Source organism: Erpetoichthys calabaricus, chromosome 1 (assembly GCF_900747795.2).
Source record: "Erpetoichthys calabaricus chromosome 1, fErpCal1.3, whole genome shotgun sequence".
NCBI classification, from domain to species: Eukaryota; Metazoa; Chordata; class Cladistia; order Polypteriformes; family Polypteridae; genus Erpetoichthys; species Erpetoichthys calabaricus.
Genome location: NC_041394.2, coordinates 114,378,433 through 114,405,716, shown reverse-complemented (window position 1 = coordinate 114,405,716; position 27,284 = coordinate 114,378,433). Strand labels below are relative to the sequence as shown.

The window sequence follows — 27,284 nt, the reverse complement described above, 5'->3', positions numbered from 1 at the left end:
AACTCTAAAGGCCTTCTTAAGAGGACAGATTATTTCATATCTTTCCCATAGAAATAAATTAGAAACCAAGAAAGTGTCAGAGCTAAGAAATGAAATTACTAGAATAGATGAAGAACAAGCCAGGCGTCCAAGTGAAGCTCTTCACAGGAAAAGGCAGGCCCTGCATACAGAACTTAACATCTTAACAACTAAAGAAACTGAACAACTTATTTATAAGTCTAGACAGCATTACTATGAACACGGAGAAAAAGCTAATAAGCTTTTAGCTCAACAAATTCATAAACAAGAAGTTCACAATGCAATACCAGTAATCACCAACAAGAATGGAGAAGAAATCATCGACCATAATAAAATAATGCACACATTTAGAGATTACTATAAGTCTTTATATTCCACTGAGCCCAAAGAAGACAACACACAATCTAATGCATTTCTGGATAATTCACAAATACCACAAATAGATGCTTTAAGTGCTGAGGAACTGGATAAACCTCTAACGCTAACAGAATTACTAGACGCTATAAAGTCACTACAAAGCGGGAAATCATCAGGCCCTGATGGTTACCCCGTAGAGTTTTATAAGAAATTCTCCACTCAGCTAGCTCCACTCTTATTGGCAACATTTACAGAAGCTAAAGACCACCAAATACTACCTCAAACATTTCGACAAGCATTAATCACCGTCTTTCCTAAACAAAATAAGGACTTGTTACAATGTGCATCATATAGACCAATTTCACTCCTGAATAATGATGTTAAGATACTCTCAAAAATCCTAGCTAGAAGGATGGAGAAAGTGCTGCCCTCGGTAATATCACAAGATCAAACTGGATTTATTAAAGGCCGACATCTATCTTCAAATCTCCGACGCTTGTTTAATGTTATATATTCACCAGCAAAATCAAACACCCCAGAGATATTACTATCATTAGACGCAGAAAAGGCATTTGACATGATCGAATGGAATTACCTTTTCACTGCATTGGAGAAATTTGGGTTTGGCCCGAATATTTGTGCTTGGATCAAACTACTGTATACCAGTCCAGAAGCTTCAGTTTGTATTAATAACATTTGCTCAGACTACTTTAAACTAGAACGTGGTACCAGACAAGGATGTCCCTTGTCGCCACTGTTGTTTGCAATCGCTATTGAACCACTGGCGGTTCACTGCCGAAATTCTTATCAGATAAAGGGGATTGTCAGAGAAGGACTGGAACAGAAAATTTCTCTATATGCAGATGATATGGTCTTATATATATCGGACCCAGAAAACACTGTCCCTGTTGTTTTAACAGCACTAACAGAATTTCAAAAGATATCTGGTCTTAGAATTAATCTGAATAAAAGTATACTCTTTCCAGTGAATTCACAAGCATATAATATTAGATTAGACACCCTACCTTTTACCATAGCAGATCAGTTTAAATACCTAGGGGTAAATATCACAAGTAAACATAAAGCTCTTTATCAACAAAATTTTGGTGTCTGTATGGAAAAAATTAAGCAAGACTTGCATAGATGGTCAACTCTTCATCTCACTCTAGCCGGAAGAATTAACATTGTTAAGATGAATATCCTTCCTAAACTTCTCTTTTTATTTCAAAACATATCAATATATATCAATAAATCGTTTTTTAAACAGTTAGATTCAATAATAACCTCATTCATTTGGAACTCAAAACACCCACGTATCCGAAGAGCGACCCTACAAAGACCTCAGGCAGAAGGTGGCATGGCTTTACCTAATTTTCAGTTTTATTACTGGGCAGCAAACATACAAGCCATAAAAACCTGGACACAAATAAATGAACATACACAGGCTTGGTCCGCAATAGAAGTAAAATCCTGTAGTACTTCTTTATATTCCCTGCTCTGCTCTCCAATAAATGAAAGTTATCGCAAATATACTAATAACCCAATTGTGCTTTACTCACTCAGAATATGGAACCAAATTAGGAAGCATTTTAAGATGGAAAATCTTTTATCAGTGGCACCTCTGCAAGAGAACCACCTCTTTCAACCTTCGCAAGTATATCCAGTTTTTAATACGTGGAAAAGTTTTGGGATTAAAATGCTCAGAGATCTTTATATAGACAACATATTTACATCTTTTGAACAATTACGTTCAAAATTTAACCTCCCAGCTACACATTTCTTTTACTATCTTCAAATTAGAAATTTTGTTAAACAGAAATTGCCCGATTTTCCCCACCTTGCACCCTCCACAATGCTGGAAAAAATACTGCTCAATTCTGAGGAAACAAACACTATTTCCGCAATATATAAAATCTTATTAAAGTCCCTACCTTTCAAAGATCCAAGAGGACATTGGGAAGAAGATCTCTTAATCAATATATCAGAAAAGGAGTGGAAGGTAGCAAAGCAGAGAATTCACTCGAGTTCTATATGCGCAAAGCATAGAATTATTCAACTAAAAATTATATATCGAGCTCATCTGTCTCGCTTAAAACTGTCCAAAATGTTTCCAGGCCAGGATCCAACCTGCGAGCGCTGCAACCAAGCTCCTGCCTCACTGGGTCACATGTTCTGGGCCTGCACCAAACTAACATCATTTTGGACAAAAATTTTTAAGTGCCTCTCAGACAGCCTTAGTATCACAATCCCTCCTAACCCACTAACAGCTGTGTTTGGTGTCCTTCCAGATGGACTGGAATTGGAGAAGGACAAGCAAACAGTGATTGCATTCACTACACTCTTGGCACGCAGTCTTATTTTGTTAAATTGGAAGAATCCTAATTCTCCTCTTATAAGTCAGTGGGAAACCGATGTTTTATATTATTTGAAATTGGAAAAAATCAAATTTTCAGTTAGAGGATCTGTACAAAATTTTTTCAAAACATGGCAGGATTTAATCAATATTATTTTAGAATAAGAGAATTAACTATTATTGCATTTAACTCCCTTCTCCATCTCTTATTTATATAGATATTTACTTCTCCCCTTCTTTTGTCTAATGTTGCCTTATTAAAAAGCTTAAAGCAATTTTCCTTTAGCTAAGCTCTCCTTCTCAGGGGTGGGGTTTGATTTGTCTTCAAATTTGTTGGGTTATAAATTGATCTGTTTGTATGGAATGATTACAATGAAAATTAATAAAATAAAAATATTAAAAAAAAAAAAAACCCCCGAGAGTGAACAGCACGTGCAAAGGAGTGGGAAGAGCACAATTCCTTAAATTCAGTCTTTGTAAAGCTGGCGCCAGTTCAAAATACTGCTCCAAGAGGATAGCCATTCTTCATCATCATCTATAAATATGCACTCTCTACTAATTCTTCCATTTGTGATGTCTTCTAGCAACGTTAAAGCAGCTGTGGTAGTTGTGGAATAGTTTGGCCATTCCATGCAACATTATATTGTTACAGAATGATTACAATCAAGTGAATTAAATTTGTAAACGATAAGCAGTTAATTTTGGTGTATTTGACAACACCCGCATCATGGATGCAAATATGAAAAAGAAAAGTAAACGACACAGAAACAGTAGCACTGCTTTGACACTAGGTGCTGCCAGTTTGCAAAACCAACCAGAAAAATATATATGCAAGATGTGAGGCTGCCTTGAAAATTTGCGTGGCTTTATACAAAGTTTAAATTTAATACATTTTGCTGTGAGCGTGCAAACAAGCATACATAACGTTTATACATGAGGCACCTTATCTTTACAATTTTACCTTTTATGTCGAGCATAGGGTGACAGGACTCTTGGCACCACAACTAAAGGGGCTGAAAACACTTCAGGATTCCAAATACAACAAAGGCATGAATGAAGACAAAAAAATGCCTAGACCTTAAAACTCAAACAGGCCTAGGCCTACACTTAAGGGAGGATGAACCACGAAAAATGCCTGGCTTAAGAAACAGTTTTTATTTAATATATTTTATTAAACAGAAATTGCACAAAACCAAAGCAAAGATAATGAAACGGTCCAAGTACCTATAAGAAAAAACACTATAATAAATTCCAAAAACAAGAATGAATTTTAAAAAACACAAAGCTAAATACTAAAAGTTGCTTCAAATGAAAGGCCAACTACATAAAGAACAACTCCAAAAGGTGAATCCAAAAATCAAGACCAGGAACAAAATGTCAAACTGCAGGAATGAGAATGGTCTAGAAACCCCTGGGCTTCACATAAAAGGGAAAATACAAGATAAAGAAAACTTCACATACTGTAAACCAATAACAAAGACAGTTAACAAACATATATTCATTAACAAAATAATTAACCAAAAAAAGAACATAATAAGCAGAATAAAATAAATAACAGAGAAATTAAGGATGGAGCTCCTGCAAAACTATAACAATATCATACGACACAGGTTTTAGCTGTATTCCAGTGACCTTGCTAAATTCCAGGCCTGGTCACCATGTGGGTTGACATCAGTTTCTTCCAGGTGCTCCATTTTCTTGTAACATTCTATAGACATGCAATATAAGTTGATTGACTTGTGGCTAGTATCAACAAGTGTAGATTTGTGTGTGACTGTGTCCTGTAATGGACTCATGCAATATATGTCCCTGCCTTGCAGGAGAAGGAAAAGGAAGTGCTATCGAGGTAGATTCCTGTTCTCAATTACTCCATAAGTTCATAAATGAAAATACTGCTATGGAAAGAGGATGGAGAGATTAGGAGTAATTTATCCTGTTAAGAATAGCACAGTGTTACTATTCTTTTTAGATCTGTATTCATGTGAAAGGGATGCTGTAAGAAAAAACAGAAGAAAAATCTAAAATAACATTATGTGAACCTCTGAAAGGCCAGACTATGTTTAAAAATATATAACCATCAGGCATCCCAAGTTAGCAACCTCCTGTGTGAAAAGTCCTCTTTTTACATTTTTTTTTTGCTGGTGAAGTTTTAGTTTACAGTTGCAGAGCATTTACTCAAAAGCTTGGCCAGTTCTTAATATGCTAAAACTTTCAGTATAGCAGAATGAAGGCCTGAGGCATGTTAACAAAAATAGTGAGATCAAAAAGGACAGTTTACAAAAGAAAGAACTACAGACTGACTAGGGAGATGCACTGTTCTTTTCAGCTCTATGTGGAGAGATGGAAAATAGACAATAAGATCACAGCTATGGTAGATAAGACAGACAGACAAGAACACGATTGAGACCTAATGCTTTAAATTTTAATGTGTATGCAAGGTAGAAAGAGACTACCAAGTGAGGGGTGGCTCTGACCTTGGAAAAAAAAACAGGAATTAGTTTAAAGAAGCCTCATACAAGGGTAGGAGAGGAAGACAGAGGGAGAGATATAGGAAGACAACAGTTGAGTTGGAGAGTGTTTTGATGTGGGACTTGAGAGATGGGTACATGTACAAGTCACCTTATCAGATAGACATCAGTAACTGCCTACATTGAAAGGCATTAAAGGACAGTATTGTTCATTTTCTCAGTCATGTTCTCATTAGGGGACTGGGCGGTCTTGTGGCCTGGAACCCCTACAGATTTTATTTTTTTCTCCAGCTTTCTGGAGTTTTTTTTTGTTTTTTCTGTCCACCCTGGCCATCGGACCTTACTCCGTTTCTATGTTAACTAATGTTGCCTTATTTTAATTTCTTATTTTGTCTTTTATTTTTCTTTTCTTCATTATGTAAAGCACTTTGAGCTACTTTTTGTATGAAAATGTGCTATATAAATAAATGTTGTTGTTGTTGTTAATTTTGCTTGTATATTGGACTGTTTGATTTTATGTGTATTGTTGTACAGTGTTCTTGGGTACCTTGAAAGGCACTTTTAAATAACATTTATTATTATTATTATTATTATTATTATTATTATTATTATTTTGTCTTTGTTTCCATAGTTATTTTGTATGACTCCCATTTTGTGACACCTCCTTTGTATATTTAAAGAAATAAACACACCTTTTTTATACTTTGGATTCTTTTACATTGTGGGCATGAACCCCTTATCCTTTCACCAAGCACAGAGTGAGATGGCAATAGATACATATCTGTAAAAACAAAGTATTATGGATGGCCTCCTCTATGCTATATTTAATCAGTTTAATGGCATTTTTAGCTGTATTAAGTGCAGTTTAGGGTGATGGTTGAAATGCATGATCCACCATAGGCACAATTAAAATATTCAAACGGACACTTAGGTATTAGTGTGTTCACGTTTCTCTTACAAGTGACTCTAAGCCTCCCTAGGTTTGGGAAGTTTTCTGTTCAAGTCTAGATAAAACCTTTCAAACAGACCTGCCTGAACTGACTAAGGCTGTTAAGCTATCAATGATTTTTTAAAATTTTTTTTTATTTAGATAGATAGATAGATAGATAGATAGATAGATAGATAGATAGATAGATAGATAGATAGATAGATAGATAGATAGATAGATAGATAGATAGATAGATAGATAGATAGATAGATATTATATATCATTATTTTTTTACCATTTCTATGGTGATTTTGGTGCTATCACAGTCTTACTAGGGCTTTTCTATGACAATAGCCTATAAAATTTGAGTGTATTAATTTTTCTAATTACATCTTGCCTGAAGAAGGGGCCTGAGTTGCCTCGAAAGCTTGCATATTGTAATCTTTCTAGTTAGCCAATAAAAGGTGTCATTTTGCTTGGCTTTTCTCTACATTCATAATGGCTAACACGGTACAACACCCTAGTACTCTAATTATTTTGTAAATAGAATATTTACAATGTTACAACATTTTTGACAACAATAGACCATTCATGTCAACAAGCTTGCTAATTCTATTACCTAGATTTACTAAAATAACAACAAGTTGAGACTTGAAGATCCCTAAAGTCCTACTCTCTACCACACTATTTGGCAATTTATTCCATGTTTCTACAGTTTGCTGTGTGATGAAAACCTTTAAAACGTTTGTACAAAATTTAGCTTTAACAGATTCCCAAATATGTCTCTATCTTCTCCTAGAAGTGTTTAACGTAAAACCTGGGATCTATGGTACCAATTTCCTTCATAATTTTAAACTCATCAATCTTGACATCTCTTAATCTTGAATTGCTTAACCTCCTTATTGTTACATTAATTCTCAAAAAAGCATTGCATTTTTGGCTTGAAAAATGACATTTTTATTAAATCTCATCTTTCTACTATAAAATGTGCAAAACACTAAGAAAACAAAGTCAGAAGCTTACAAATAATATTAATAATACATAAGCGTGAGGAACACAAGGTGATGTACAAGAATGGAGTAAGATGCACACAATTGAATCATATCTTATGCAGGAGCCTCAGTCTGAAGGAATTTGGAGACTGCAAAGTGGTGGCAGGGGAAATCATAGTTGGGAAGCATAGGATGGTGGTCTGTAGGGTGACGTTGTAGATCAAGAAGAGACGGAGAGTGAGGGCAGAGCCAAGAATCAAATGGTGGAAGCTGAAAAAGGAAGACTATAAGGTTGAGCTCAGGGAGGAGGTAAGACAGGCACTGGGTGGCAAAAGAGTTACCAGATGGCTGGGCAACTACAGCAGAAGAAGTAAGGGAGACAGCTAGAAGGGTGCTTGGTGTGACATCTGGACAGAGGAAGGAGGACAAGCAAACCTGATGATGGAATGGGAAGGTACAGTAGAGTATACAGAGAAAAGGCTGGCAAAGAAGAAATGGGATAAATCAGACAGATAAAGACAGCAGACAAGAGTACAGGTGTAAGGTGAAGAGAAAGGTTTAAGGTTTCTTTATTTAGTCATTTTTACACAAGAAAACATGAAATTTGCCTTCTCAGTTGCATCTAATAACAGACAGAATGAAATAACACAGACAAATAGAAACAAGAAAGTTTAAGGTAAGGCAGTTAGATAATACATATTTACACCCAAAAAAAAAGGTTACAGGATATATATCAAAAAATTAATTGTTATCTCCGATATTTCTTATTGAAAAGTCATATGGCACAAGGAAGAAAGGAGTTTCTGGAGTGATTTGTGTGGGTTTTCAAAGCGACTATCCTTCCTGATTTACTGAACTTTAGTTCTACATGTAATGGATGTCTGTCATCAGTTGAGATGATTTCCAGTTTCTTTAACATTGCCCTCTGACACACACTAGTTAAATCATCTATATCAGCCCCAATAACTTTAGCTGCATACTTCGTAATCTGCTGGAGCTTTTTTTGAGTTTTGGTTTGTCAGACTATTAAACCAGGCAATGAAACTGAAAGTGATCACGGACTGGATCATACTGCGATAAAAGGACAACATGAGGTCCTTGTCTACTTTAAATAGTTTGAGTGTATGGAGGAGAAATAAGCACTGGTTGCATTTAGAGAATAATTTTTTTTGTATTTGCATTTCAGTTAAGATTGTTATCTAGGTAAGTTCCTAAGTATTTATATTCAGTCACTATTTCTACCTCCTCTCCCAGAATTACAATAAGTGAACATACAAATTTCTGTCTCTTAAAATCAATCATTTCTTTGGTCTTTTTTACATTCAGAGTGAGAAAGTTTTTATTGCACCAGTTTACCATACAGTCCACCTGATTTAGACAGAGGCTTTCATCCTTCCCAGATATGCGTTCTATGATCATGGTGTCATCAGCATACTTGATAATGGAGCAGTGGTCATTGTTCTGTCTCAGGTCACTTGTGTACAGAGTAAACAGTAATGGTGATAAGGCACACCCCTGCAGACTTCCTGTGTTTGAATGAATGACTATTGAAAAAGTGTCCTGTACTTTAACTGTCTGTGAACGATTTAAAAGAAAGTTCTGAATCCATAGTGTAATAAATGGGTTTACATTCATACTGTTCAATTTCCCAATCAGTATATGAGGCTGTATGGTATTGAACGCTGAAGAAAAATCCTAAAATAGTGCTCTGACATATGAACCAGGCTGATCAAGAAAGGTGTAGATTTGATGTAAGATAACAAGCACAGCATCTTCCACACTTCTGTTTGCACAATAAGCAAATTGATTGTTGTCTTGAAAAGACTTTGTCTCTGTCATTAAGATGTTTTTCACCAAATGTTCAAAGCATTTCATTGGAATAGATGTAAGTGCCACTGGTCTGTAGTCATTTAAACAGCTTGGCCTAGAAACCTTAGATACAGGGGTAATGATTGATTGTGATTAATGATTGAAGGTGGTGAAGGCAAAAAAGATGGGGCTATGATGAGTTGCATAAGAGGTTTGTACACTAAGAAGAGAGAAAAGGACCTGGACCAACTGGTTAGGCACAGGGACCAAGCTGGGAAAGATGTGCAGCAGGTTAGGGTGATAAAGGATAAAGATGGAAACATACTCACAAGCGAGAACAGTGTGTTGAACAGATGGAAAGAGTACTTTCGGAGGTTGATGAATGAAAATAATGAGAGAGAGAGAGAAGGTTGGATGATGTGGAGATAGTGAACCAGGAAGTGCAATGGATTAGCAAGGAGAAGTAAAGACAGCTATGAAGAGGATGAAGAATGGAAAGACTGTTAGTCCAGATGACATACCTGTGGAAGCATGGAGGTATTAAGGAGAGATGACAGTGGAGTTTTTAACCAGATTGCTTAATGCAATATTGCAAAGTGAGAGGATGCCTGAGGAGTGAACAAGAAGTGTACTGATACCGACTTTTAAGAATATGGGGGTTGTGCAGAATAAAGGTGATGTGCAGAACTGTAGTAACTACAGAGGGATAAAAGTGATCAACCTTAGTATGAAGTTATGGGAAAGAGTAGTGGAAGCTACGTTAAGAAGGGAGGTGATGATGATGATGATGATGATTAGCGAGTAGCAGTATGGTTTCATGCCAGGAAACAGAGTAGCAGAGAAGAATGTAAGAGTGGTACAGGATATGTACGAGGGAAGTGTGATAGCGTTGAGGTCAGCAGTAGGAGTGACGGGTGCATTTAAGGTGGAGGTGGGATTACATCAGGGATCAGCTCTGAGCCCTTTCTAATCAGCAATGGTGATGGGCAGGTTGACAGACGAGATTAGACAGGAGTCCCCTTCGACTATGACGTTTGCTGATGACATTGTGACCTGTAGCGAGAGTAGGGAGAAGGTTGCAGAGACCCTGGAGAGGCGAAGATATGCCCTAGAGAAGAGAGGAATGAGGATCAGTAGGACCAAGACAGAATACATGTGTGTGAATGAGAGGGAGGTCAAAGAAATGGTGAGGATGCAGGGAGTAGAGTTGGCAAAGGTGGAGGAGTTCAAATAGATCAACAAGGTTGATGTTGCATCTAGAAATGGTTCAGAAACGTTTTGAAATGGTTTAGATATGTTAAGCAAATAGTAACGATTTGAGATGTAACAAGATTTAAGCTTTGAACGGAACTTTTCTTAATAAGAATTTTCTTTTTTTTTGCTATTTTAATTTTCTTTTTTGTGTGAACGGTTTTACTTTGAAACTTAACTAAACTTTTAAAAACAAAGATATTTTGTCTGTGGAATCATTTCTGCGCGTCAGGTTTTTGTTGAATCCCATTTTTTAAGTTAGAGCTACAGTACAGTACAGTACAAATTACTGGGGTTGTGTTGAATAGGTGAAGAAGACAGTGCAGGAAGGGTGGTGTGAGTGGAGAAGAATGTCAGGAGTGATTTGAGGCAGACGAGTACCAGCAATAGTCCAAGGGGAGGTCTAGAAGATGGTAGTGAGATCAGCTATGTTATATGGGTTGGAGATGGTGGCATTAACGAAAGGACAGGGGACAGAGCTGGAGGTGGCAGAGTTAAAGTTGTTAAGATTTGCATTGGGTGTGACGAGGACGGAAATTAGATTAGAAATGAGTACATTAGAGGGTCAGCTCAGGTTGAACAGTTTGGAAACAAAGTCAGAGAGGTGAGATTGCATTGGTTTGGATATGGGCAAAGGAGAGACACTGGGTATATTGGGAGAAGGATGTTAAGGATAGAGCTGCTAGGCAAGAGGGAAAGAGGAAGGTCTAAGAGGAGGTTTATGGATGTGGTGTGATAGGACATGCAGGTGGTGGGTGTGACAGAGCACAATGTAGAGGACAGGAAGATATGGCAACAGATGATCAGCTGTGGCAACCCCTAACAGGAGCACCAAAAAACAAAGAAGAAGATGATGATTTTGGAATCCTTTTTGGACTTTTTTGGAACTAGTTTAATAAATTTAATTAACATTCCCTCTTATTATTGGTGAATTTCAGACCTCAGGGCTCCTGGCTTTTTAGGTTTCGTCACCATGTTGAGATTTGTTTCATGGTTGCAGCCAAGTTGTTTGTGGTAACAGCACTTGTTTGTGGCAACACTGTGTGTGTTGTCACATTTATTGCCATTTTTTTAAGATAGGAGTCAGGTTAGTATTACATTTTTGGATAATATCAAAAACAAATGACTCACAGTGGGTAATGATTTAAAGAAAACATCTTTAGGCAGTTAGGACTGGATTTTTTGACTACACTTGTGCACTTTAATTTTTCATCTTTGGTGACCATTTTTCTTTCAATGTCCTTGTTTTGGCCATTGCTTTTTAATCAACTAATCTTTGGTTTATTCCCATTTTCCAACTTCATTTCCTGGTCCATTTACTAAATTAACCATTTTGGACGGACATTTTTTCCTCACTTCTCATGTTGCAGTCTCTTTGACACTACAACCAAACAAGCAGGTTCAAAAATGGATAAACGAATGAACAGGCATCTTCTACTGGAACTACCCAAATATTTTGGAGTAATAAACAAGCCGGAACAAACAATATTCTATAAATTAAGGGTAGCTGAGGATTTCTTTTTATATAAAATTTGGTTGATGAAGATAGTAATAAAGTTAACAAGTCATGACAATTTTCACAGTTAGTGAAAATTAAAACAAAAAGTTCAAGTGTAAAATATGAGACTTCGTACGGAAGGGCCACGGTGAAAAAAAAATATGGACACAGTGAAGAAAAAAAAAAACTAAATGTCGAGATTAAAGTCGACATTTCCACTTTATTCTCGTAGTTTATTTTGTCATTAAAGTAGAATGTCGTAAATTAAACTTCATCCTAAAATAAATATTTAATTTACTACATTTTCTCAAACCCCGTCATAAGTTATGTAGCACATTAAATGCTTTGTGTTAAATGTTCCCCGTCCCAGTTATTAATCACTACGTGCTTCTTGAACTGACTTCCTCTTGCATTGAGGAGGCGCAGGCAGCGATCACCGCACAGAATACATTCACTTCATGATATTCCTGCTCTCTGAACATTTAGAATGCTAAAATAAATACTTGATATCATTTTCATGATGAAATGCATTAAAGCAGGTATTAAACATGCACTCTGGTGTACGTTCAATGTAGAGAACTTTATGGCAGGTGTGACAGGGCTCCAAAAAACTGGATGTATGAATGGGTATCGCACAGGTTTAACTGAAATATTGTGTAAATGTTGGGTTCGTGATCTGGTGGTCGAAGACATGAACACAGAATTCAGTGGATGTTCTTCTGTGCAGACTTTCATTATTGCATGCGTGCTGTCTCTATCTGACATACCAAACCCCAGTTCCTATCCTTCCTTTTTCATTCTCCACATAACCAATCACCACACGATAAACGTCTTTGTGAAATTAAAACTAGTTACAAACTTAGCCCACGGAGTGTTCAGAACTTTAAAAAATCTTCATTATACATTTTTAAATATGCCATCCATTCAGGGTTGCGCCCATCCCAGAGAGGCAGGAACAAGTCCTGAATGGGACGCCAGCTCATTGCATGGTGAATACGAGCACACACATACCCCAGGGTCAATATAGCACAACAAAACCCCACATCCTACATGACTTTGAAAGGAAACTGAAGCACACTGAGTAAACCTAGCAGGAAAACATGCAAACTCAAGGCAGGGTACATCCGGAACCCCCTTGCTGCTAGGCAGCAGTGCAACCTCTACGCCACTGTGCCCCCACATGATTAGTACATGCTTTAATGCATTTCATCATGAAAATGATATCAAGTATTTATCTCAGCATTGTAAATGTTCAGGGAGCAGGGATACCCCAAATTATGCGACTCTTCAATTCCACCCGGGGGGGTAAACATTAACATTATACAAAGATATTGTCTGTTTTTTACCTGCATTATTATCAATCTTTAATTTAATATTGTTTTTTGTATCAGTAAGGTGCTGCTGGAGTATGTGAATTTCCCCTTGGGATTAATAAAGTATCTATCTATCTATCTATCTATCTATCTATCTATCTATCTATCTATCTATCTATCTATCTATCTATCTATCTATCTATCTATCTATCTATCTACCTATCTATCATAAAATTAATGTATTCTGTGTGATGATCGCTGCTTGCGCCTCCTCTTTGTGCAGAGGAAATCAGTTTAAGAAGCACGTAGTGATTAATATGGCTTGGGGAAAACTTAACACAAAGCATTTCATGTGCTACATAATTTATGACGGGGTTTGGGAAGATCTACTAAATTAAATATTCATTTTAAGATGAAGTTTAGTTTACAATGTTCTACTTTAATGACAAACTACGAGAATAAAGTTAACATGTCGACTTTAATACTCGACATAAATGTCGAGAATAAAGTGGAAATGTCGAGAATAAAGTCAACATGTCGACTTTAATCTCGACGTAAATGGTGAGAATAAAGTGGAAATGTCGAGAATAAAGTCAACATGTCGACTTTAATCTCGACGTAAATGGCGAGAATAAAGTGGAAATGTCGAGAATAAAGTCAACATGTCGACTTTAATCTCGATATTTATTTTTTTTTTTTTTTTCTTCACTGTGTCCATTTTTTTTTTTTTTCACTGTGGCCCTATTACGCTTCCATAGACTTCGTGATGAGTGTACCAACTGTGCATCCATTTCCCAGCTGCTAATCATTCCATTGCACTGATACCAGGAGAGACCTTGGCTGTCCTTGACAAGATTAAGTAATTACTGTATATGGGCAACCAAATGCTCCTTTGAAAGGCCAGACAATATTTAAAGTTTTTAGAAAGGCTATTAATTGTACTGGGTCTTGCAAAAAGATTCATTGCCTGAACACAGCTTTCCTCCTACATCAGCTAGGAACACTTAAAATCATCTCCTTTATAGCATTAATATGTCCTGTATTAACTAGAAGAAATAGTTACATATACACTGCAGAACAACCTAGCAGAACCAAACACGGACATATCATCAGTCCATCTCACAGCATATTCTTGCACACACATTCATCTATATTGGGCAAAATTAGAGCCACTAACTGACCTAAAATGCACACTTTTGGGACATGAGAGGAAAACAAGATAAAATGGGGAAAAAACCAGTAAATTACATGATGAATGTGCAGTCTTCACATAGACAGTGTTCACACCGGGATATGATGCCTGTGCAGTGTTATGGAAAGTCAAAATTTTTGCAGCATGAATGATAAGCTACATAAGATGTACAGTGTGTTACTGTTGTGATTAAGAGCATACTAAACAGCAAAAAACAGTGAAAGGCCCGCAAAGGAACCAGAGATCAGGCCAGAACCTTTACTAGCATGCTTAAAGTTTGATGTCACCCCAGCCGGCCTGACTACAAACTGCCAAGGCAGGCTTTTCCTAGCACAGGGTCAAAATGGTGAACTGGCTTTAAAAGTTCAAAAAATATATTAAATGTCCCAAAATACATCAAAAATGCCTCTTTAGGGAAAGAAGCCTTCACACCTGTAACTTCACAAACAAATCCAAAGAATCTTTCTAAATACAGGTAGTTATTTAAAAAAGAAAGAAAAGCACAAAAATGACAAAAAAGGCAAACATCAGCCAAAGCAGTTGCCAAAAAAGTCAACCCACAGAAAACACGTCCTAATTCTTAATCCAAAAATCAAAAACCAACTAGCAAGTAAAAAATCTAGACACCAAAAAATCAATACTCCCAATAATATGTCCTCTTCCACAGATAATGAACCTCTGAGGACCTACTTGCCAGACTAAAATATAAAGGCTGAGGGCTGCCCTTCAGCAGTGAAATCAGGATGGCTCCGCCACTTAGGGTCCCACCCACAAAACACAAGGAAAGCATTCAAACATAAATATACAGTACAAAAATTCAAAATAATAAACATAACTTTGACAGAAAGACCAAAAAACTTAAAAAATAACAATTTAAGAACAACAAAAGCAACAGGTAAAAGGAAACATACTTAACCCAAGGAACAAATCTCTGGTTGAAATATAAAAGTTACATATCACTGTAAGTCAAATGCATCATATAAACTTAGTCACTATCCTTTACTGTGATGGGCTGGCACCCTGCCCGGGATTTGTTCCTGCCTTGCACCCTGTGTTGGCTGGGATTGGCTCCAGAAGACCCCCGTGACCCTGTGTTAGGATATAGCGGGTTGGAAAATGGCTGACTGACTGACTGACTATCCTTTACACTAAAATAGCACCCAGTCTGCAGTATCATTTATATGACTAACAGCAACATTTTTCCTTATAATTAACATATCGTTAGTAGTTTAATTGTTACATTCTCATGCTGCAGAGGTTGGAAATCAAAATAGAAAATGTAACCATAAGACAAGAAGAAACTGAGTTGTTCTGGTGATGTCTGGCAAAACCAGCATTGTAGTCAAGAGACATGGATCTTAATCCTTAAACAAAACCAGTTTCAAAGATTTGTTTTGTACTTTTAATTTATAAGGTATATTTCTGTCAAAACGTATTTGCAAATACTCATTCTTAAATGAGGTTGCATCATCAAATGACACTGGTGCAATGAAGCCGCAGCATTAGGAGAATCTCCATGGATGCAAAGTGAGACAAAAGAAAATGCAAATAATAATCATTAAATATAAAAACAGGCATGGTAACAAATGGTCCAAAACCCCAAAAATAGTCCATAAAGACTAGAGATCATATAATTCACTGCCTTACCCCTGATTATTCTGGATTAGAAAATGGATGGATGCAGAGACACCGGGACACCAATGAACATAACAAAAACATGATCATATGCGGAAGAAAAGAAAATCCACACAAACACAGAGAGAATGTGTAAACTCCATGTAGACATTGATGGGGATGGAAGTCAAACGCAGGCATCTGGAGTTGTGAGGAAGCAGTATGAAGCACTGTGCCACCATGTCTATCTGCTAATGCATTCAGCGACAATAAATCTACTGTTAACAGTATTAACTTGAAAATTTTATACAAACTTTAAGTAAAAAGCCAAATCTTTATTATATTCTGTACAGATTAATAAAAAATGGTTTTCTTGCAGATTGTAAAAGGAGTAATTGCATAAAATCCAATTTCCTTTAATGTGGCTTTCTGCAATCTCAAATATTGCAGTGTCATTCTGATTTGGCATTGATTTAAAAAGTCTATTTTCCTGGAACACATCTTTGACTCATCATGACTCGAGGTTTGGTCCTTGGCCTGCCTCTGTTTTTCTTCAAAGGAAACCCTTCTAAATAGCATAAAGTAAACTTGGGCAGTCCTATGGCAGATTCCTCACCATTTTGTCATTCCTAGGTTGCTTTTGGCTCTCATCTTAACTCTGTCAAAAGGCTTAGTTGTTTGCTGCTGTTGGCTGTTTCCCATTTTTGAACAATAAATAGTTTTGTTCACTATGGAGGACTTGTTGAAATAAAAGCTACAAAACTAGAAAAGCACAGCATTTCAAGCCCAAAACCATGCATATCGTTTAGGGTAATAATACTGTTTTTGCAAATCTTGTTTTCTTTCTGCAGAAATAGCTTACTTTGCCAGGAGCGCTGCCCCTGAACTTGTCTTGAAAATTCCCACAGCTTTTCCATCACATTTTTTTTCTTTCAAAAAGGAAGACACTACCACATAATTATACCTGCTTTTCATTCTCATCAGCTGAGCCAACCATAGGAAAACTGTTCAACACTGTTGACATTTTAAATTAATAATGGTTTTCTATTTCTATTAGTTTCTTTCCAAGTTTGCAGAGAGATGAAATGACTGTAAATGTGAGCAAATACTTGTTCCCTGAGAAATTTTGGGAATAAAACTGGTCTGTGTAAATAATTGAGCAGCGGCTCTATTAATTAGGTAAATTAGAATTAAAAAGTTCTTGCTTTACCACAGTCTGCAAAGTGGTGCCAGTCAACCTCATGATTTAATTTTAGTTTTGATACCATTGATACATTGTTAATACAGTGCACGTGTCAACATTTTTTGCTTTGCTTCCCTCATTAAAAGTATAAATCTCCCAGTATCACAGACATGCAGACTTGTTTATGACCCTATGGGATCGTCTAAAACAGGTAATACCACCTTGGGCCGAGAGGGGACACTTACACTAACCTTCTCCTTTTCTTTTTCCACGGTAGCGACAAGAAGACCTCCAGTGAGGGTAATTCATTCCACCCCTTCCGGTGCTGCAGCTTTAAAGTCCACCACTTTGACTTCATTGCATGGTTCTGTGTTCCTCAAAATTCTTGCATGAATTAATTTGTTTGCAATTACTTCTAATGGAGGTGCATATAACGGCCCTATTTGTTTCATTTTTAGAACTGAAAATAAGCGGGGACAATCGGCCTAATGCTCCAATACGTATATAAATCCATTCCGTGTTGTCCTGTATAACTATGTATGTGACAAATAAATAAAGAAATAAAGAGAAATACTTCTGGGAACTGCAGTACCTTATTCAAGCACACCAGGTACAAGAATGTAAAGAACTGTTGCTCAATGTGATTCTAATTTTAAAAGCTACAGCTTTTCAGGACTTTAAATCAATTTTATTATGTCGCACCTCATCAGCGTCTTTGTTTTGCAAATGTGTCAATCAGCACTGGCAGCAGGCAGCCTGCTATCCCATCCTCCACCAAGGCAGCTGATGTCAAGTCAGACTCAAAATTCTCCGAGTTGAAGTCACTTTATCTGGGAGTAAGGTGTCTATATAGGGTAAATAATACATTGTTATTTGGAATACATACATTTCATTTGTGTTCTATGTCTATGACGATCTGGATAAATGTAGGATGACAGGAAATGTGAGGCAAGAAATGTTGAACAAATAACTAAAACAAACTTTTTTCATGTTGTAATACTCACAAAATGTTGACGTGAAGAGTGTATAATGTGTGAAAACTTAAGTCCAAATATCAAATACACACTTTCACAAAGACAGAAGAAAGAAGCACAAAGATCGAAGAAAAAGAAATTATTCAGTTTACATGTTGCTGTCAATGTGAAAGACTGAAGCCCAAATATTAATCGATACAACCTAAACAGGTCAGCTTGAGGTAAGAACAGCTGCCTCATAATCAAGAGGTTACGGGTTCGAGCATGGGTCCTCCCTGCATTTACCATTTTGAGTAGTGAGTTGCTATTGTTATTACTATCTTATATATAAACATCTACACGTGGAAGTGTGTCTGTCCGGCCGAAGTGCGAGGCAACAGCATGAAGCTCAAAGAGCCGGCAAGGTGGCCCCAAATTAACAAGTCGGAAGAAGAAAGATGTACGAGGTACAGCATGAAGCAGAAAGAAAGCGATTCCATCGCCGAGGAAAGACAAACAAGCAAAACATCAGCAAAATGAAACCGCCGACTCTGCATTTCAATTTTTTTCTGACGATTTCAATAGTTTCTAGGAGCCCGGGCTTTTTACAGCATGGGCTTACATAGTTAGTTATATAATAAGAACATACATTGGATTTGAGTCTGTAATACCCAATGCAAATTTGTGCTATTTCAATTTCAGAATAAGGTTGTCATTTTTCAAATGGAGGTTATTTCTTCACAAACATGGTATATATGCATTTGCCTTGCAAAATTGTGTTCTAAAGTTAAGCATTTTTTATAAATTAAAAAAAAATACCTTGGCCACACTGTCTCTTTACTGTGGAGGCGATGGAGCACAAAGCACCTGCCTTCTGTGCTTCCAATGCATGTTTGTGACAACAAATCGGATCTGAAAATAGTCATTTTAATACAAATTCCTGGTACTATTTTTCTCAATGCAAGCTGAAGGAACGCGCACATTTGGTCTTTCTTTAAAGTGTCCGAATTTCATAATACTGTGTTTTTTTGCTTAAAAATCAAATATATAAGCTATTTTACAATGTTTGAATAATCACAAATGCAGATCAATACTCATAATGTTTTGGCTTGAAAAGTGGACATATTCAGAAAGTTTTTGTGTTTTTATTTTCTAATTGTGCTTCATGCCCTATTGTAAAGTGCCAGTTTGTTCAACATATTTTTTTAAATTTCCTCTAATGGAAATTCGGTGGCTTAGACACTTACAGTGCATCCGGAAAGCATTCACAGCACATCACTTTTTCCACATTTTGTTATGTTACAGCCTTATTCCAAAATGGATTAAATTCATTTTTTCCTCAGAATTCTACACACAACACCCCATAATGACAATGTGAAAAAAGTTTACTTGAGGTTTTTGCAATTTGTATTAAAAATAAAAAAATTGAGAAAGCACATGTACATAAGTATTCACAGCCTTTGCCATGAAGCTCAAAATTGAGCTCAGGTGCATCCTGTTTCCCCTGATCATCCTTGAGATGTTTCTGCAGCTCAATTGGAGTCCACCTGTGGTAAATTCAGTTCATTGGACATGATTTGGAAAGGCACACACCTGTCAATATAAGGTCCCACAGTTGACAGTTCATGTCAGAGCACAAACCAAGCATGAAGTCAAAGGAATTGCCTGTAGACCTCCGAGACAGGATTGTCTCGAGGCACAAATCTGGGGAAGGTTACAGAAAAATTTCGGCTGCTTTGAAGGTCCCAATGAGCACAGTGCCCTCCATCATCCGTAAGTGGAAGAAGTTCGAAACCACCAGGACTCTTCCTAGAGCTGGCCGGCCATCTAAACTGAGCGATCGGGGGAGAAGGGCCTTAGTCAGGGAGGTGACCAAGAACCCGATGGTCACTCTGTCAGAGCTCCAGCGGTCCTCTGTGGACAGAGGAGAACCTTCCAGAAGGACAACCATCTCTGCAGCAATACACCAATCAGGCCTGTATGTTAGAGTGGCCAGACGGAAGCCACTCCTTAGTAAAAGGCACATGGCAGCCCACCTGGAGTTTGCCAAAAGGCACCTGAAGGACTCTGAGACCATGAGAAAGAAAATTCTCTGGTCTGATGAGACAAAGATTGAACTCTTTGGTGTGAATGTCAGGCGTCACGTTTGGAGGAAACCAGGCACTGCTCATCACCAGGCCAATACCATCCCTACAGTGAAGCATGGTGGTGGCAGCATCATGCTGTGGGAATGTTTTTCAGCGGCAGGAACTGGGAGACTAGTCAGGATAAAGGGAAAGATGACTGCAGCAATGTACAGAGACATCCTGGATGAAAACCTGCTCCAGAGCGCTCTTGACCTCAGACTGGGGCGACAGTTCATCTTTCAGCAGGACAACGACCCTAAGCACACAGCCAAGATATCAAAGGAGTGGCTTCACGACAACTCTGTGAATGTCCTTGAGTGGCCCAGCCAGAGCCCCGAATTGAATCCGATTGAACATCTCTGGAGAGATCTTAAAATGGCTGTCCACCGACGCTTCCCATCCACCCTGATGGAGCTTGAGAGGTGCTGCAAAGAGGAATGGGCGAAACTGGCCACGGATAGGTGTGCCAAGCTTGTGGCATCATATTCAAAAAGACTTGAGGCTGTAATTGTTGCCAAAAGTGCATCAACAAAGTATTGAGCAAAGGCTGTGAATACTTATGTACATGGGATTTCTCAATTTTTTTATTTTTAATAAATTTGCAAAAACCTCAAGTAAACTTTTTTCACTTTGTCATTATGGGGTGTTGTGTGTAGAATTCTGATGAAAAAAATTAATTTAATCCATTTTGGAATAAGGCTGTAACATAACAAAATGTGGAAAAAGTGATGTGCTGTGAATACTTTCCGGATGCACTGTACCTGCTCAACTCACCCAATAACAGAGGGGGGCAAACTTTTCTCTCCGAGGTCCACATGGACATCTGTAAGGTCTCTAGCGGGTCACATGTGACAAAAATCTAAATTTGCTAAATAATGAATGTTACTTTCACACAAAAATACATTTATTAGTCATATAATTATATAACTTTGGTACACAAAGAAAGCAGCAAATGAAATGAGCTTTTTGCTGTAATTCACTTTTTGATAAATTACTTCCCAACTTACTGTGCTTAGTTTGAAAATGTCACTTCAAACTAAACTCCTTAAACACTGCAAGACTGTCACTGCATATTAGGCACAGTGCTTAACTTTTATCATTTTCTTTTTTTAAAAAAAAAAAAGCTTATATATCCATTCCTTGTTAAAAACATGGCCTTCATCTTCAATTTTTTGTTTTTTCTTGTTAGTGATAATAAAATTTTAAATATAATACAGCTCTCAGATGACGATGGCCGAATTAATCTGAGTGATCCAAACACATGCACAAGAATGTGTGTGCATACATAGCAATCAGTCTTTCGACTACATACGATCGAAATGTTAGTGTACACGTACAGTTACATGCAATTCAAAGTCCACATTCATAAACACAGTTTGTACACATGTAATATTATAAACAAGCTTGTTCATTTGTTCACATGTTCCAAAACATATATTGAGATGATGTATTTCTCATTTTTGATGATCCAATAACAAAAGCGATCATGAAGGTTTTAAATTTGTGTGCGGGCTGCACAAATTGACGCTGCGGGCCGCAGTTTGCCCACCCTTGCCATATAAGGACAGGTGAAAACAAGGGGGTACAGCAACACTCAAGGCTTCCTATAGCTCTGCAATTATTCCGAGACCTGAAATACTAGGTGTGATTTAATACTCATTAGTTCGACATTGGGTATAGGAGTTGGGTGTAAGACTCACTGTCTCTCATGTTCACACTGACCCATCCATTTGGTCAAAAAGAAGAAAATTGGCATCCCAATTCATCTGGGTTGAAGTATAGACTTCAATTAAAGCTTTGATACAGAAGAGCTACAGAAAGAGAAGCTATGAGAGCAGGTGAAACTGAAATAAATTTTCACCAGATTCCATTAACTAAAAACGGTAATACAAATATAAGCAACAGCCCAAAAACAAGCAAGCAAGAAATACATGCAAACAAATCCACAAACAACAGAAATAAGCAAAATCAGGAAAACACAAGGGAAAAAGATTGTAAGACTAGAAGACATTGAAGTTAAACAAATTGTTACAAGGCTTTCTCAAAGTGATAGCTTTGCTGATTAATTCTCCCACTCATCCAACAGTGAACGACCAAGTGGTTAAGGGTACACACAAACAGGCTGACATAGATGGACCATTGATAAAGTGCACATGGACAGCAAAGTCCTAGGAAAAGCCTGGCTTAGTACTAGCATTGTAAAATGCATATGAAGGGAGGAGTTTGAGTCACGGGCGTAGGCCTAGAAATAGCATGGCAGAGGGTATTTCCTAATGTTTTTCCACTTCTAGACTTTTCTTCATTTTATTTATCTGTTACCCAGAAGAGGTTGTTTGTTTTAGGCACATCTGCAGCAAACGTTGCCCCTGGTTCGAGTTCAGATGCCCCTGGAATCAGTCCTAATCTTACCTTTCCTTCTTCAAAATAGGGTTGATGTCTTATTGTTCTCCTGTTTGCTTGTCCACTCAGGTTCCTTTGCTTCCTTTATTTTTCTTAATATGAATGTTGCTGGATTTGATTAGGTTATACTATTGAGTGGTGGTTGATCACTGAGCATTGGGTTTTTGCATTAATTCTTGTTAAACTATATCATATTTTCCTCTAAAGTGTTGGTTCTTGTATTTCAGTAAGAAAAAGCAATCATAAAACAGAAAAGAAGGCAGAGGAGTGTGAGAAACAGAGAGAAACTTGAAAGAATAACACTAAAATAAGTGGTTTTGCTTTAGCAATGCTTTGGAAGTGGGAAAAAACAAACAACTTCACTAAGAGAAAGAGGTAAAGGAAGTTGCGTAGGTAGTTCAAATGGGGACAAGTTTTATTTCCTTTGTTATTTTCAGTTTTCATTATTGCCACTTCTTTCTCTTTGTCTTAATAGTGGATCCAGAGATTAATTTTCCTATGTTAAGATAAACCACAGCTAACTGTCTACTTTAACTCGGCCCAGAGTAAGTGAGTGTGGGTGGTGTATGTGGGTATGCCTTATGATGGACTGGCGCCTGTGGCTGAGATAAGCTGCCGCCCTGATAGTGAATGAATGATTCCATTATTTTTTAAATATCAATTAAATTTACTACACAGCAATTTTTTTTTGAAGGTGCACAGTCATTTGACAAAGTTGTAACGAGAAAATTAGAATATTGCTAACATTTTATGGTCACTGTAATTAATCTATAAAACTAAAAGGGGGGCTATGTCAGAAAGAGGGACAAAAAAATTAAGTAAACTACAAGCTTTGCAAATTTAGTTTAAGCTGTGATATTTTCAGTCTACACTATACTGTACAAATATCCTGTCCTCTAGCACAGCAGTGCTATGATGATCTGCTATTACATACAATAATCTTTGCTTTGTAGCTTAACTTGTAACATCTAAACTAATTAAAGGCATATTATAATGCAAAAACTATCTATAAACACTGAAGGAATAGTACCTGTAAAAAATCTTAAGATTGAAATTTTGTAAATTTAATAAATAAATGTTTAAAGAAAAAAAAACTAGAAAAATGCAGCTTTATTCTTTTTCTGATTTCAACAACCTCATGATACACTGGCATTTACTAAACCTTTTAATTGAAACAATGATAATAACTAATTATATTCATATAGCACTTTTCTACTGAAGGCATTTTACATAGACAGTTAAGTAACATTTCCCCACCAATGTATAGCAGCTACCTGGATATGATGGCCGCCACTCTTGCACTAATACGCTCACCACACGTTTGCTATTAGATTGTGAAGGGGTCAGAGAAAAGAGATAGCCACTGCGGAACAGGGGATGACTAAGGGGTGCAGAATGGACAAGGACCTGATTGGCAATTTAGTAAAGTGCGGAGAGTTAGGTCCTCAGTTTAACATCTCACACAAAGTATGGCACAACTTTTTCACAGCAAAGTGCCCCCGTCATTGCACTGTGGCATTGGGATTCACACACAGATAAATACTCCCAGAAAAAAAAATGTTACCCAATTTCTGGATTCTGCTCTCAAATATTTAAATGGATCAGAACATTCATTAACTTTTTTTTTTAATCTGCGTTATCTTATGAGTCTCCTTTGGTCATTTTACTAGAGGACATGTGGCATCTACACATATTTTCACCCTCTCCTTTAGAAATGTGCCAGTGATATCTACTTCACAGCTTCTTGTGGTCAATGATAATCAATTATGAAACTCATTTCACAGGCATTCTTTAAAGACAATAGATTTCTAAATTAGTTTCTGTAGAAATATCTTTTGATTTGCAATTCTCATCTCTGCCTTGTTTAAAATTTGCATATATAAACAAAATATATTAAGATTATTACATTATGCAAATTATTTAAAATTATTTGATAATATAGACATTTAAAAGGGCTAATGTAGCAGAATATAAAATATTTTCCTTACATCCATACTTTTAAGACATGCATTTATTTAATTTCATTACTTTACAAATCAAGACCAACTGTAACTAAAAATCATCTAGTCCGTAACAAGTCCCATTTGATAAATCTAACATAAAGCAACACCATACAGATTATATTTTGTCAATTAAAAAAACAGCATGCAGAACCTATGTATCACCACAAGACCCTCATATCAAGAGTCAAACAGAATGTTGGGTTGGTGAGGATTTGCGGTTGTTTTACAACCAAACAAACTAAATGAGTTATAGGTGTTGACTCCACCCTGAACTCCTGTTTAACTGAGATGGAAAATATGAGGCCTTTTGTCCGAAATATAATGCTTGGTCAAAACTGGATCATGCAATAGGACAATGATTCTGAGTTTGCCAGCGATTCTCCATTCGAATGGCTGAAAAAGAAAATTTTGGAATGGCTGAGTGAAAGTTCAAACCTCAGCCGCTTTGAGGTGTTGTGGAGGTTATAAGCAAATGCCCTCAAGCATCAACGAACTGAAGAGGTTCTATAAAAAGAAATGGGACAGAATTCCTCCAATACAATATAAAATATTAATAAACACATACATACCGTGTTTCCCCAAAAATAAGACCTAATCCGAAAATAAGCCCTAGCATAATTTTCAGGTTGCTCTGTAATATAAGCCCTACCCCAAAAATAAGCCCTAGTCAAGATCGTCAGCTGAAACGTAAGGCGCCTAAGGCCAGGTTTATACTTCACGTGATGCAACGCATGTGCCCGAAACATCCATTAAATTCCGAGGACACCTTGCCACAGTATCTCTGAAAAGGATGATTAATGATTACATCCATCAATTCGGGGATGCGCCCATTCCAGCAGCATCGGCACAAGACAGAAACAAAATCTCTGAATGGGGCATCAGCTCATCGCAAGGTGAACACAAGTACACACATACACTGGCGTCATTGTAGCTTCACCAAATCCCCAAACCTCCATGTCTTTGGATGGAAAACTGAGCCCACTGTTGAAACCCACCAGGAAAACATGCAAACTCCAGGCAGGGATCACAAGGGACGTGACTCCTTGCGCTCTGCCACCGTGCCACCACATATGTGTAACTATTAGCAGTATTCATTATTTAAACAAAGTTAACGATTTATCTGTAAAATATAACATACATATTTTTAATGCATTCCATCATGAAAGTGATATCAAGTATAAATCTAAGAATTCTAAATGTGCAGAGAGCTGGAATATTATAAATTTAATGTGTTGTGTGTGGCAATGCTGCTTGCCGCTGCTGTCAGGTCAGGAGGAAGCCCCAGAAGCGCGTAGCAATTTAACAACTGGGTAATGATAAGATTTAAGATCAAATTTAAGATGACGTTTACTACGGTCTGCTTTAAAGATAAAGTGAACTATGAGGTTAAAGCCAAAATTTCCACTTTAATCACAAAATAGACCTTTTTATTATGTTCTAATTTTTTTTCTCTGTGGCTCAAATACACCGCCGTATATTCTGATGGTATTGTAAAGGTGCAAAAAAATAAAAAATAAAAGACAGCACAGAAGATGGTATGTGAGACTTTTAAAACATATCGTGTCATTACTTTGGGGAAATATGCGACACTTGAATATCAAAGCACCACAAATGCATTTGTATGTTGGCATTTTGCTTCACCACATTGAACCATTCATCAAACATCGAAGCACGCACGTCGACCCTGCATTTGATCCTAATAGTGGCTGAAATTCAGGGTTTGAATGTGGAGAGTTATGACGATATTCCAGAAGAAGATGTCATGACTGTATTTGGATAAATGTATATTGTTGTACATGAATAAATATAAGATATCCCCTGAAAATAAGCCCTAGTGCATCTTTTGGAGAAAAAATTAATATAAGACCCTGTCTTATTTTCGGGGAAACACGGTAAATAGCAATAACTTCAAGTCAAAGCCAATTAAGGTGGTCTAGAAGATAAAGAATAGTGGGATGTATTTAAATTTCCACATACTGTACAAAGCTGAAATATACCTCTAAAGCTAAACATGTACATTGTATTATTTTAAGAAAGGCACGTACCTGCTCTACTCTGATTTCACACTCGCCATTCAGTTTCTTGCCCCGAAAATATTTGGCCCTGGAAGAAGAAAAAAAAGTGACTTTTTAAATATGTACATTAATTAGTTAAAAAAGATATAGTAATATGGATCATGTAACCCAAATCCAAAATTGTAATATCTGAAATACTCCAAAATCCAAAACATTTTTAAACTTATAAAATCTGGCATAAAGACATTTCTATACAATTTACCTTCACAAATCACAATCATCTTGTACTGTAAATGTGCACACATGAATGGGCCTCAAAACTCATATTGACATTGCAGATCATTTGTGCGTAAATGGAATGTCACTGCTTACAGTTAGCAAAAGCAGCTTCATTCTCGGCAGGTGCCCTTATTGCATTGTGAGTACAGTAAATTGCTCCAAATAAATTAGGAAAACTGGACAATTCTGCAAATTGCCATTTTATGTTGCCAATTTTCTTTGTATATACACCAATTCCATATGAGAAATGAATATAGCATCTCGTCAGTCAGTTAAAACCTTCTAGCACAGCGAACTTGATAAAGTGAAGGTTTGCCTAGATATTCCTGACCAGTTGGCCAGTTCCCACAGAAGTGATAACAGGTAGACAATAAAAAACTGATGCAAAACCAAAAAGGTTCTTCAGTACAAAAATGCAGCATTATCCCTAAAAAAGGGAACTACAGTAAAGTCCGTACATCATATTCATCACTTTAGAGGTTTAATATGTTTGTCACACTAACACACATTATAGCATCAAGATATTATAATA

General features: G+C 36.9%; 1 protein-coding gene across 1 annotated transcript in view; it reads right to left on the bottom strand.

Annotated features, from left to right (window-relative positions):
- Positions 1 to 27,284, bottom strand: part of LOC114654698 (synapsin-3-like) — a 749,936-nt gene that overhangs the window by 518,777 nt on the left and 203,875 nt on the right. The window contains exon 3 of the mRNA XM_028805409.2: positions 26,504 to 26,561. Coding sequence (XP_028661242.2) covers positions 26,504 to 26,561 — 58 coding nt within the window. The remainder of the gene's footprint in view (positions 1 to 26,503; positions 26,562 to 27,284) is intronic.